The 15187-nt window shown below is 33.2% G+C and overlaps 1 protein-coding gene across 1 annotated transcript; it reads right to left on the bottom strand.

Moving 5' to 3' along the window:
- Positions 1–11133: 11133 nt before the first annotated feature.
- Positions 11134–12807, bottom strand: LOC117682574 (E3 ubiquitin-protein ligase TRIM71). The gene is made up of 2 exons (XM_066082268.1): positions 11796–12807; positions 11134–11483 (listed from the first exon to the last, which is right to left on the bottom strand). The coding sequence occupies exons 1-2, from the start codon at positions 12805–12807 to the stop codon at positions 11134–11136; spliced, it is 1362 nt and encodes a 453-aa protein (XP_065938340.1).
- Positions 12808–15187: the final 2380 nt, after the last annotated feature.

Genomic DNA, 15187 nt, shown 5'->3' with positions numbered 1-15187 from the left:
CGATAACTCTGTTCTGAATGTCATCGTTTAATGTAAATAACCGCTAGATGTTGAAATAAAACATACATCTTAAAAGATTTTCATATTTTATATTATCATAAATCAAAGTAAGATATGATATGAAAATCGACCAGTTCTTACGTATTTTGAGAATATAATCCGAACATCGATCCGCTTGAAATATCAAAGGAACAGAACATATCTCGGCGAAGTCTCGTAAACTTTCATTCGAGCACCTCTGGTTTTATCAAATTCTTAGCAACGATAAAGAAAACATTCCGAACACATTCGCAGGAGTGTTACTGGTTTGAATAAGAGTGAACAAACTAAAATCTTTCCCAAGCTAATATTACTATCTACTACTTTTTTTCTCTGTTTACGACATCTGACTGATGGTAAAATTCTTTTATACAATGATTATTTGCAGAAAAAGAGATATATCTTTGCTGATGAAAATTTTATTTATGTGTCACAATAAAAGCAGTTAAATTTTCTTCATCACCATAAAATCATTTCATACAGGTTGACATAGTCGCAAAGCGCTCTTAAAATCGCTATAGTTTGATATTTACTAGAGCTGATTAGTTACGTGCTCTACACACTAAGTTAAAATTCGGACATGGAAGTATCGGATCAGTATTGACCAGTCCGTACCGTTTTCCAAAATTTAATCTTTAAAACGTATTAAATGCCGTATGTTAGATACGCGTTTATGATAAAATTATCGATTTTCAAATTATGCTGGATCTAATGAGATTTAACTGACTCTTTATATTTATATAGGTTTGCAGACATATGGTTTCTGTGGTTTGATTGGTTGGATTTGTAGTGGTCCAACAGAGAAACCAAATAAAAGAATGTGATAAAATGTTCAGACTACGAGAGAGTAAGGGAATACATTTGATATTTTACTAGTAAATTCACGTACAAAGAGGACTGATATAATTCCCCATAAGGTAAGATTGTTTTGTTTTTGTTTATATCATTATTTGCAGAGTATCAAAAAGTCCACAATATTTTTTCTTTCGTTCATTTATATCAGATTCATTGGTTTCTCCCAAAAACTAATTTTCAATATTTACATTTGCAAATATGTAATGTCTAATGTCTAAAACTAGAAATTCAAATCAAACATATGTGTATATCCTCCAAAGTTCTCTTTTAAGACGACAAAGGTCAACAACTTACTGATCCAATCTACTTTAGAATTTGAGACATGATATAATTAGCCATAGTTTGCACTAATTAATGAAAAATTCCAAATATGTTATTGCTTTTAAATTCGATGTCTTGTTATGTTTTCATAAATAAATATTTATTTATCTATAAGGTTTTATTCGCAAAGAAATATAAAGTCCAGGTGAAAACAACTATGTTTTTTAGAAATTGAAACAGATTATTATATGTATATCATAGTAAAACTACCTATAATGAATAAAACTATTATTTGTTACTTTTTAAACAAGACGATTTTTCTTATATTTTAGGCACTACGTTCTCATTATGAAACTTTGGCCGAAAATGGAATTTTTATTTGTCACAAAATATTTTCAAAGATCAGTTCTACTTTTGAAGCTTACCATCCTAATAGCTCGATTAGAAATATCTAACGGAAGTTTGCAAGCTGGTGAATTGTCTGAATTGAACGGTACGGCTACTCATCAAAGAAATGCCACAATAAATACCCTATCCACTACAACAGCAGTCCTGGTCAGATCAACGGACAAGCATGCATTTGGACCAGAAACTGTAAACATCACTGCCACTGGAAGATCTGAACACATAAATGACAGGGAGCAATTAATCAAAGACAATGAAACCAGGGTTTTGAATTCTGATTCGGATAGCAACCAAATCATATTAATCAGTAATCAAACGTTCAATGAACCTGTTGGAAACACGACGGAGTCTTCTTTAAATGTCACACTTTTCCACAACGCTGTATCAGTAACTTTTATATCGCTTGGGTTTACGGTCTCCTTTGTTAATATAAGTGTTATTATTGTAACTTTCTCAACAAGAAAACTACGCCAAAACACGTATCTCAATCTTATACTGACGCTTTCAGTAAGCGATTTCATTTTTGGGTTGACCACATTATTAACGGGTATTCGAAGATTGTCCCCTTTGCTCTTCAAAATTAAGGAGCTGTGTATCTTATCAAATATAATTGTTCCAACGTGTTTTTTGGCCTCTCTTTATCAGATGTTTCTTATTAGTTTGCATCGTTATCTTGTAATTTTAGGCTCTGATTGGAGCAAAAAGCTGTTCAAACAAAAACGTAAATACATCTGGTATATGGCTTGCTGGGTTGTGCAGATTGTTCCGTTGTCATTCTTTATTTCTCCGCTTCCCACTGAAGTTGATCATACATGTTCAACTGACACGGTATTCTATGAAAATAGGTACATCGTATTTTGCATAATGGTTATACCAGAGGCCGTGTACATCTTCTTGATCATCGTATTTTACTGTTCGGCCATGTTTAGTCTTAAAAAAAAAATATTTAAACGTAAAAAAATCAACACTTTCCGATAGAATTTTAGAAAATCAGAGAGAGAAGTTCTTAAAATCAATGAAGTCTGTTAGCGTGTTACTACTTGCACTGTTAGTCTTTTCGGGCCCTATGATAGTGCGCAATTTTCTTTCAATTAGTGATGTAGCAAATCAAGAATCATTACTTATTACCTTTCCTCTGACAAACATCAATTCATTATTAAATCCTCTCATCTATTTCACCAATATTGTCGAATTTAAAGATGCCCTTAAACGCCCCTGCAGCGGACTTTAAGTTTCAATCTGTAGCATTTCGAAATAGATAAAGTACACGTATTTACTATACACGTGAATTTATGATTTTTTTCTGGTGATGTTTTTTCTTTCAATACAAAGTCCATTTCACTGAAAAATCGTTGTTGTGTTTAAGTGAAAAATTGTTAAGTGTTTAATCAAATGTTTTCTTCTTTTTTCTTCTTTAAAAAAAAATTTTTAAAGTCTCCAGAATTGTTGATCACTTGAATTAATTATAAAGCAGCCTGACCGTGAATGACTGTGGAATGCGCCCTACAAAACTCTTTTTTAAGCAGAACAGTGGTGAAACCCAGTTCAATTACACGTAACTGTTAAGTACTATTGTATTTCTAAGTGTAGTTAGGGTAAACGGGTGAGTTTGTGATATCTAAGTCATGAATCCGAGGCTTTTTATCCATGTGTGGCAATTTCTGATCGTAAAAGGTATTGTAAATAAATTACTCGAATAATAACGTTGAATCTCCTTTTAACCAGTAGTTTTGATCTTTTTTTCGGTGTGATCTTGTTTATTTTAAAAGAAGTATGATAGTGCTAACACAGGGATAGGTAGCTGTGCGGTTTGTTTAAAAAAACACATTGTCAATCCGTTCAGTTTTGGGTTTTTCCGCCAGGTTGAAAACCGTATATCACATCTATTAAAACATGAAGCACATTAGTCGTGTGGTGAATATGTTATACGCAATATGATTAACTGGTCACTAAATAAAGAAATTTGAGGAAACCACATAATACCTACCGTGCAATGAGGAGTCAATAGCAGGTTAAAATTAATGTTTGTGTCTTAAGGGTGTTGTTTACTCAGGGTTTGAGTTCTCGAATCCGGATTGTTATAAAGTTCAATGTCATGAGTAAAATTTGTTCTAAACACAAAACGTATCTGTGAAATGAATTCTTATTGACATAACATTCGATATTTCTACTATATTATGGAATTATACCAAAACAAAAATAGACTTTTAGCCAAACAGAGGAAATTCGGACTAAATTTTGCAGATTTTGTTTTCTGCTAAAACAATTTTGGAAGTACTCTAATATTAAAAGTTAAGATTTTATATTTTAGTCTATATAGTTTTGCATATTTTCTAGTAGTTTTACCTCATTTGTTCATTATAATAAACGTTTGGCATGAATTTAAAAAATATTGAAATATGCTTAAAAACGAGAAAAGGCACCATATCTCAAAATTTTGATCATTGACCTTATATAAATTGTATGCGAACAGAATAAGATCAATATAAAAAGTTTAATACTATAAATGTTTTTGTTTTGCCTCGGACTAGAATGTCGCGACGTCATTGGATGAAACGCGTCACGTGGCTGCCTTACAAATTTCTTTAAAAGGCAAGCGTCAAAATTTATAGCGCAACATGGCGGACGTAACGTTATTTGAACTGATTTTCAACACAAACGTTTGTTTACATATCAAACTTTAGGTCCTCGACAAAACAAAACACTTATTAGGTTTGTTACTGACTGTTTAAAGAAATTTGTGGGGTCGGTAAAGTCCATAGAAGGCTCGGCTCCGCCTCGCCTTCTATGGACTTTACCGACCCCACAAATTTCTTTAAACAGTCAGTAACAAACCTAATAAGTAATATTGTATTATCATCATTCAATTTTTTGTAAAATTGGATCAAAAATGGGTAGGAATTTGAGGGGTGATAGAGAAAATTCGGACTGGAATATTTATAAAAATTGTGAAGGAAAACTTAATGCTTTGTATGTATTTAGTGTCACTGCCATTCATAAATTGTATTTCATTTTCAAAAGTGTTGAGCAATTTGTATTATTTTCACAATTAAGAAAATCTCAATCATAGTGTAAAAGTTTAAGTGATTTTCCTTTAATTTTCCAAAAATATACAATGGCCATTAACTCAAAAAGTAGGTCATTGACCTACTTTTTTGAAAATGAAAAATAACACTACAATAAAAGGTCTATAACACGCAATAGTTGGTTTTTCATTATCATCAGTGGAATTTTTTTTCATTCTGAGTAAACGTCATCCTTAAGTAACCTTAATATGAAATTTCATGACATTACTCAAAATTGGCAACTCGAATCCATTTACCCCTTTAAATATCATATGACCTTGTTAAAAATTGGGTAATTTCTTCAGGGATGATTTCACTCATTTGTTTTTAAGTATCACATTTTGTTTGATCAATTATTCTTGCTGATAATTATAGAAAATTTAGCTACATCATGACTTTAATTTAGATTAGCGATTATATCACATATAGGGCAGAGGAAACAAAACCAAAAAGGTTGTACATTTATTGAAACAAAAACCTAATTAAAAAAAGACGCCACATGTAGTTCTCTATCTGAATTCTTATGAGTGGTCAATGACGTCCGAGTCTGACACTCGATATTCATTAAACGATCAACCAACAGACAGAAAGCAAGACTAATTACGGAAAAATGATGATTACTTTAACTTTTAATCAGCTTACTTATATAAAACAAATTTTAAAATGTTTAGCTGGGAAAATATCTATAAATATACAGGTATATTATGTATTAAAATATCGTCGCCATGTTTTGTTTATACAAAATTGCACGTCACATAATGAGGAACAACCGCTTTCCTTTTCCCGTTCGTAAATTATTGGAATAATATTATGTTTTGTCGCCGAAGAAAATGTGCGGCTTTATACAAATTCTAGCACATGTTTATCTCAATATAGTCATGTAATAAATGTTTGATTCTACACTGTGTGTTGTAACCAACGTGACGTCATTTCTAAACACTTCGTAGGTTAAGGCATTTATTGACATGGAAAAAAATGAAAATGATAATTCAGTTGAAAAATGTGAAGTTGTAAATTTGAAGCATTCAATGTTGTTTTATAATTTTTTCATGAATTAATAAAAATGTGCTCGTAAAAAAATCTTCGTTTGTTAATCTTCAAGGAATTTGTTCCATTCTTAAAGTTGTTGACGACTTGTTGTCAGTGTGTTATGCGGCTTAAAGTAATACTGTGGAATCATTTAAGGGGCATAGTCACGATTTTGGTCAAAAATTATTTTTTCGATTTTAATGTTTATAATGTTTCAGTAAGACATTTTTAATAGGCAACCAAAATTTGAGTGTCATTTGTTGAGTTATAAGCGAGTTACAGAGCTTACAATTCCTCGCTATGTAAAACAAAGCTTTTGTTTTCATTTTGAACGTTGAAGTGAAAATTCCAGTTTTAGACCTAAAATGAATGTGTTAATGGTTAGGAACTGTTTATTTATGCTTAAAATGAATAAGAATACAGACAAATCATTTTGAAAAAGATACACTGGTATTTTACTGGTATATTGAACCTATGTAAACAAAAACAGGGCACGAGCCTTGTTTACATGACGAAGAATTGTGAGCCCTGTATATTGCTTAAAACTCATCGACGAGCACCCAAATTTCATTTGATCATTAAAAATGCATTCATAAAGCATTGTAAATAATAAAAACAGAAAAATAAAATTTGACCAAAATCATGACCATTTCCCTTCAATTCGCGGGGGCCAATTTTCGTGGATTGCTTAAATTTTATTTCATGAATTCTCTTATATCTACAAAAAGAAGTATGACTCTAAACCACTAATCGATTCATTTGTTTTAAAAGGGTATTAATTCGTGCACGAGATTCCACTAAAAATAAACCACCATGAAATCGAATTATTCCACAGTAATTTTTACAGACTAGATTGAGGTTTAACAAAAAAAGCTGACAAAACATGTGATCAAAAGAATCTCATGATTTGCGATAGTATATGATTTTAATCCAACGAGTTGTGTCTTTTCTATCTCCGAGCCTTGGTAACACGCATCTCGTTGGATAAAAATCATAAACCATCGCCAACCATAATATATCATTTATCTCAAACGTGTGGTGCAATCCATCCAGCAAGCCTCGCGAATATACACACCAATTCAACTCGTTGGATAAAGCAAATACAAAATCACACAATATAAACATACTCTGTATATTCCTTGCTATGATCAGATACCGATATCTCGGTAAATAAAATGAATCAACTCAGCAGGAAGTCTCGTCCGCTGCCTTAGGGATTTCTCAGTGGGGAGTGTTTTTCTTATCATTATATATCTCAATATAAGGTATATTTGTTATTAGATATCTCAATATGAGGTATGTTTGTCATTTAATATAGAAGATATCTATATTGTGTTATTTTATATCTGCTTTATCCAACGAGTTGAAATGGTGTATATATTCGCGAGGCTTGCCGAGCAAATAGAACAATTTCAACCATTTATCTCTTACATTTTAATTTATATTATAAAGCTTTTGAGACAGTCCCTAATATGACCCAATTGATTTTTTTTCTAAAGAAAAAAAAACGATGATGCAACATTGTGTTATGCGGTTATTATGACCTTGCGCAATACAATTTAGTACGTCATTTCTGAGATTAACTGTTTTAATGTAAAGTTTCGCTAAAATTAACCTTGAAATAATTTTTTAGCTCTAAATAATTAATCACCTGATTAAATAGAAATACTCATCAGAAGACATGAATAATCAAGTTCGTTGACATACACAAAGTTGCGAATGCTCGTTAGTTTGAATTGACTCGATCTCAAACGAGGAACAGTTGATAATGTTTTATAAAAAAAAAAACACTAGCCTAATGATGCGAAATTGAAAAAATTGAATACGGATGCTTACTTGTGGTGGAATAAAAGTCTTGAAAAACATTATTTCGGTAAGTTCTTGTATATAAACATAACTAAAGCGTTCTGTTTTAATCGCTTCTTCAGGATAAACTCCTCGATTGCTAACGTGATTCGCAGTTTTATAAACTACATAGTGGCGTCGGAAGCAAATTAAAAAGGGGGGGGGGTGCTAAAATTATCATAAATCTTGACAAACAAAAAAGGGGAGGGGCTAAGCCTATCCCCTTCTCTCTCTCTCTCTCTCTCTCTCTCTCTCTCTCTCTCTCTCTCTCTCTCTCTCTCTCTCTCTCTCTCTCTCTCTCTCTCTCTCTCTCTCCCGGTTCCGACGCCTATGCTACACAGTTATGTGTTTTCCTTCATTTTTATAATATAAATCTTTGACAAAATCTTATCAAAATTATATATTATTTTTTGTTTGTAGATATCGTTATGTTTAAAGTACTAGCAAATCTTCGAAAATAGGTCACCTCAGCGTTGAAGCGAGGGACTTTGTCAAAAAAAGTTAGACAGGAAGTATTTGATAAAACATAGGTTTATCACACGGATAATATACATCACACGTATAAGATAAATCTCAATATGAGGTACATGTATGTTTGTTATTATATTTCTCAATATGAGGTATGTTTGTCATTATATATCTCAATATGTGGTATTTTTTAAATTATATATCTCAATATGAAGTATATCTGTTATTATGAATCTCATTATGAGGTGCCCATCTTATTGTACATTTCGATATGATGTATCTTTTGTGTATATCAATGAGGTGTTTTTCGCATTATATAGCTCAATATGAAGTGTCTTATTATATAAGTGTAAATGATCATGTATAGGAAAAGAAACTAGTAACATGAATGTTAATTTTTTTTCAATGTAATGTATTGTTCCCATCGTAATCTTAAAATTTTTACACACAATATAGAGTAGTTCCAAGTTTCCATAATAAATGCGCATCACTAAATGTATATGCTAGCATATAAATTCTATGTTTTAATAATTGCTTTTAATCAACTTTGGTTCTCTTCTTTGAATTAAATTTTATACAGTAAACATCAGAAGATTATTGCCAGCTCAAAGACTAATCTATTATCTGGTATTTATATAATATATTCTTTAACAATGCATTTGAATTAAATTGTACAACTTGCAGAAATTGCAAAACTTATGTTATTTGATGACAAAACGTCAACTTTATTTTTTTTAAACATTCTTTAAATTGTCGGATCTAAAATATGGGTACTTAGCAAGTTATTTTGAATATATAAAGCACTAAAATTGGCTAACGTTCTGTGTCAACAAGTTATCTCCTGGAGATGCGACTCAAGCCCAGTAACCACGAAGTCCAGTACTTCTTTCACCGATAGTTTATTAATAAGCGTGATCGTGCAGTTAAAATTACATTAACTAAAAACAGTCCAAATTAAAGAATCTCTATAAGCGGAATCAAAACCCAAAATACAATTCTAAATAAGAAATCTAAAAATTCCTCAAAGTCTTAAATACTAAAAAACTGTCAAACATCATTTTACAGTGGTATATATAACATTTTACTTATGATTAATAGTTCTGACTAGTTCGGCTCATCTACGATGATCATGAGTGAACATTTAGTGTTCAAATTTTAGATTGATATTTGATTTCTAAATAAAGTAACAGAACTATCAAAACTGCCTATCAAAGAGTACGAATGCAGGATTTGAGTCTCGGAGTCCCCCACCTAGGTATGAGGCATCAATTACATATAGTACATTCATTCATACATGGTATAAAAGGTTACAAAGGTTAATACATGTATATAGAATATACAATACATGAGACAGTATAGAGTACCAGAGCTATTGTTGCAGACACAGAATCGCCAAATATGACACTTGTTTATAAACTCTCAATTTGGATATTATTATGCCCGTATTATGCACCTGGTTTCATAACATCATTTAGGAATACTACGCAGTGCTACAAGAGTCATAGAGTTTATTCTGTTAGTCATCAATACCACAATTCAGTGCGCAGTAAGTATCATAGTGACCAATATGTAATACTAGCAATTCAAGGTCATAGCATGGCTATCTGTTTCCAAACAGAGTAGCACATATAACCACAAGCTTCCAAATGGAATATTTCTTGTCATCTGTGCTGGCACGTGCTGTTAATAGGAAAGGGGGGTAATTCTAGCATACATATGAAGCTAAATTAATGTTATTTATGAATTACACTACACTCCCCACCTGAAATTGAAAATATCACTCCTATATAATACAATAAACCGAATATTAACATATTTCTTTATGAAATATATCATGATATCAAATTACAAACAAATACTACCAAAACATTTAGCAATGCAGTGAATTGCGGTACAACAATGAGAATGTCACACGTCATGCATTAAAAGAATAATATCTTGTATTGGCCTTGTGTAGTTGATTGGTTTCCATTCATTTGTTACCTTGACTTCGGCTTTGCGTACCAGGCCATCAACATTCTTTAAAGCATTAGTATTGATTTCAATCGGCCACTCGATCCGTGCAGTGGATAAGTCTTTAAGAAGAACAATTAATGTCTCCTACACATAGATCAGGAACCACAGACTGCCATTGGGTCCTCGATGGGAGCGTTTGTAAATATTACTTCTTACAGCTATCCCAGAAAATATTTTCCAAGAGATAAACACACCGCAATTGTTTGTGTTTAAAAGCTTGGCATCACAACAAGACAGATTGTTGCCTTATTTTAATAATAATAGCATTTATTTCTTGATACAAAGGTCTTCAAGTAGATCCAAAGAATCCCAAAAATCATCGATTGAACACAAAACATTACTTTTTATGCTATCAAGCTATGAACATTTTTTTTCAGGGTATCTCTCAAAATGGAAGAATCATTTTTTTGCAGTCTGATCAATATGAGCCCATGATACTGAAAGTAACTGGAGATGGAAAAATGATCATTGGTTTACTGATAGTCGTACTTTAGATATATGTGTATATAAATCATTGAAATAAATGAACATATGTTCTAAATACTGTGGTTTCATTAATGTTCGTGGGTATCAATTTTGGTGGATTTTCTGAAAACCACAGTTTCAAAGATACGTCATTTTGTGGCCAATGATCCTATCAATACAAAATGTTAGCTGAAATTGAACTTCAATAACATTTAATTTCGTGGATCAACTTAACAACGAAATTCACGAAAATTTGTATTCAACGAATATTGATGAAACCACATTACATTTATTTTAATGCTGCATGGTTAAACTCTTTGTGAACAGTTCTTAAACTTTCTCAAAAAATATATCTTTCATTTAAAATTCTATGCTCTCTTTTAAATTTCTTTTAAAATAATGATTTTAAATTCACTAAAATCGATAAAATCCTATTTGTGACATGCATTTGCTTTTGAAAATCACTAAATACACAGATTACATAACGTCAAAATGCTGGGGTTTTCAATTGCATCAAACACGCATGTAGATATCAATCATGAGTTACAATGCGATGTATAAACATTACAATCATATAATACAATCACTATCGACACATATTTTTCCTTTTTCAATTTTTTTTTTTTTTGGCTATATTTGTTTCTCTCGTATAGCTGTTTGGTTTTTCTTGAATAATCAATTTTTTTTAATCAAGGTACTGAAATACTTTGATGCGTTGGGCATTTATTTCAGTTATCCAAAGTCTGTCTTCGTCATCAACCTTTAAACCTCGAGGCTTTGAAATCCCATCTTTTGCCGTCAGAATGTACTGCAAAAACCGCCCATCGATGTCCAGCAGATGAACAAGGCTGTTTTCTTCATCAGAAATGAGAATATTTCCATCTTTATCGGTGTCTAACTCTACGGGACCAAAACTCCTGTCATCGTTTTGGATAAAACCTCCTTCATAAGCAAACCGAAATATGCCAGTGCGATCAACAACAATAACGGAACACTTAGTGCAGTCTGACACACAGATATCCTGGTTGACATTTTCTGAAATACAAATTGGTCGAGTGTAAAGATTTTCATTGTTGCTCTTTCTCTGAATTTCTTGGAAAATGTTCCCTTGGTAATTCATTCTCAAAATTTTTCCTACGTCAGATTCGTTTGTTTCCAATACTTTTAATTGCGCGACACAGACTAGAATATGGCCACTAAGACTGAGGCACATTCCAATTGGATACCATTCGGTTTTAATTTCGCCCATTTTCTGCAAGTTTTTTGCTACTTTTTTTATTTTTTTATTTTCCATATCAGTGTACAATATGTTTCCATCTTTCAATTCAATCAATGCAGATGGCCTACCAAAGCCAGTTTCCGTAGGAAATGTAGCCAGAGTTGTACCATTCATGTCCATTTTATAAACTCGGTTTTCACACCCACGGACCCACACGGCAGCTTGATTCTGATAAGAGACACTCAAACCACAGGGTAATTCTATGGTGGTTTTTATTTCCTTTAATTTTTTTGCCTTCACCAAGACCAAATGTGGGTCTTTTTGATTTACCAACCTTGATGGCAATAGTAATCCAAATAAGATATTCAGGGTCTTCTCAAAAGCGACATCGCTGAGGAAATATGCTGGTTGAAAGGAAGGTATTTGGAACTTTATTTCTCTTTCTGCAAGTTTTGAATTTTCATTGGTGTACAAAATTAGGTCAGTCATACTCTTGGCATCTCTCTGTTCCAATAAAGATGCACGTAGTTTCTGTAGAAAAGAAAGGTGGCTTTCAATTTCTTTCTTCTTTGCAGCAATTTGATTGCTATATTTTGCACTGTCAACAAGTGATTTTTGAGTGACTTCTTTCTCAATCAAATGAATAAAGTCCGTAAGATTCTTTGATCGTTGTACAACTGTTTGTTCCAATTCTTTACTTTGTTTCTTCACATTACACAAGACCGACTCCAATGCCTCTATATTCCGTCTGTAGGTCGGGATAAGATGATTGTCCACTTCATTCATCATTTCTGATATCCTGCGTTTGGCGTCGAGATAAGCAGTCGATATATCTTTCATGTTGTGACCGTTGTGTTTGCCGGAGATGCATTTTGTGCAGACTGGTATTTCACATGATTGGCAACTTAACTCGTACTTGTTTTCAGGATGTACATTGCAATACCCAAAGCCGTCTAGCTCCATTTTTCTAGTTAAGGTCATTTTCACAACATCGTGGCGTAGAAACATTTTCTTCTTTTTGTGGTCATTTTTGCAATCTATACACATATTGCCATCGCATGTCCGGCAAAAGAATTGTGCTGGTTTGTCTTCACAAAGATCACATATTACTGGGTCAAGCCCAACTCCACCTTCCGCCATATTGATTGTGCTTTACCAAAAAAAAAAAAACATTGCAATTAATGTATAAATTTGCTATCGTTTAATATGTAAAAAATGTACTTGATTTCTTTCGAGTATTTATTTTGTACGAGATATTAAGGATGCAACTTTCACTCTCAAATCTTAGTCAAAAAATTGAGGTCATTTTATTACGGCATTTGTCGAGTATTCATTGAATTATTTTTTTTTAAATGTTACTGTTATCTCTTTCTTTTTTTCAAATACATCTGAAAAAGATATAAAATAATTAATAATTGAACTTCATGTATTCAATTCAGTTCAGATTTTTATTATTGTATCCAAATGTTTTTGATTTTTTTATTCTCATGGATACTTTTTTGTAATTAGTTTTTTATGTAACACATATGAGATTTTAAAAGACGTGTTCTCTTCTTATCTTATTTATATTGTGTAAGGGTTGGGGTCTAGCAAAATAAAAGAGTGTGTTCAAAAACTTTGTACAGTATATATACATTGGAATATGATGAAACAGCCAAATATTTATCACTCACTGAATAAGAGCTTGGAACAAGTGCAAAATTTAATACCTACAGGTGAATGATAAGGGTGCTTAAAGACTGAAAAATTGTATTTAACAAGTTGCTGTCCTTTAAAAAAGGACTGCAATACGTGGACCATATGAATGTGTTTCCAACGAAAACGTGAAAGTCTTAAGATTATCTGAGATTCCTCCGACTCTAGCCGCCTACTTTTAACCACTAAATTTGTACGTTGTATTATATATGTATAGCCCTGACTTTTCATCTGAGAGTTTAGGTTCAAAGTGTAAGTGTGTATTTGTGTTATCGGGTATTTAGTGTGACCAGAGGTCACGTGTGAGTTTTTCGACTGGTTCTTGGAACTGCTGAGAAAAGCCGCGTGTGAGTCCGCGTGTGATAAACGTTATTCGTTGGAGCCAAGTGTGTCCGTCTGTCGGATATATCATCTTTGTCATACTCTGTGTTTTCATCATTCTTTTCATTTAATACATATTTTAATATATATCTGGAGTTATTCTTGGATCTCAAGTCTTACATTTGGTGGCAGCTTGGAGCTTGGAACTTACGTGCGTGAAACGTTTGGAGTACGACAGCGATGGCGGCGTCCAGTGAACAGAAGATGCCGATGTTCGACCCGGAGTATATGACTTTCGCCCAGTACATTGACGATGTTTTCGAAATCAAGTCTCTGGGATTTGATTGGGACTCTAACAAGAAACTGAAGCAGTTGGCGCTTATTTTACCAACCGGATGGTGCACGAAAGTATTCCGTGATATTCATAATGACAATAAGAAGTCATACGACTGGTTGAAGGCAGCACTGATCATGGAAATAAATCGCACGGACGAGAAACGGCAGACAGCTGCACCGGATTTCCACAAGATTACACAGAAACCCGATGAGTCTATTGATGATTATGGACATAGAATATATCGTAAATGTGAAGAGGCCTACCCGAATTTCGCTGAGGGAAACCAATCCGAACTTTGTGCACATCGATTCGTTGAAGGTATTTACAACCCCAAGCTGAAGGACCAGCTACAGCTTGTGATTTGTCAGGAGCCTAAAATGCCCAAGTTTGACAATCTGATTGATGTAGCTAGACGGCTAGCAGATACGGACACTCAGAGTTCTAAACCCTCTTCGAATGTGTTTCATCTGAGATGTAATTATTGTCACAGAGTTGGACATTTTGCTAAGAAGTGTCACAAACGACAGAGGGATCAACCGGACAAGCAAGACAAGAGAAAACCAGACGACTGGGTGAAAAGTGCTAAGTGTTATTCTTGTTCACGTCGGGGACATTTGGCCAAGGACTGTCCAAACAAAGATTACCATGGTCCACAGAGGAATGGAAAAGTCAATGAAGTTCATGATTCAACTTCAAACGATGCGTATCCGACAAAGTCCGTGAAGATTGGACAACTCGTCACTAATGCAGTCATTAATTCAGGAGCATCCGTCTCGTGTATTTCATACAAGATGCTTTGTGAGGCATTTCCGCATGGCTTTTACTTGAAAGATACTACTGCAGTTTTAACTGGTCCGTCATCATTACCGTTAAAGACTAATGGTGTTGTGAAAACCTACATTTGTTTTGATGACAACGTAGTACCTTGTTCCTTACATGTGCTTGATGTGGACAATGATACATTTCTTATCGGTTGGGACGTTATGTGTAATTTTGACCAAGTCACACTTAAGCCTCAAGAGAATTCAGTGGAGTTTGGATCAGTGATTGAACAGAACTCAGAGTCAGTTATGAATGTCCGTCTGACTGAAAAGTCAATCATCACACCATTATCACAGCGTGTGTTGAGTGTGGCAGTCGATTGTTCGTCTAGTTCGTCTGTCCTCA

The sequence above is a fragment of the Magallana gigas genome, chromosome 4 (assembly GCF_963853765.1).
Source record: "Magallana gigas chromosome 4, xbMagGiga1.1, whole genome shotgun sequence".
In the NCBI taxonomy this organism is placed as follows: Eukaryota; Metazoa; Mollusca; class Bivalvia; order Ostreida; family Ostreidae; genus Magallana; species Magallana gigas.
Note: the sequence above shows the minus strand (reverse complement) of the source record. Positions and strands in the feature narration are given on the sequence as shown.

Bases quoted from the DNA above. Each gene is read 5' to 3' on its own strand.
- LOC117682574 (XM_066082268.1), bottom strand. From the start codon at position 12,807: ATGGCGGAAGGTGGAGTTGGGCTTGACCCAGTAATATGTGATCTTTGT. The intron at 11,484-11,795 runs GTAGGCCATCTG...TTTGTATTTCAG, and splicing joins TCCTACGGAAACTGGCTTTG to AAAATGTCAACCAGGATATC.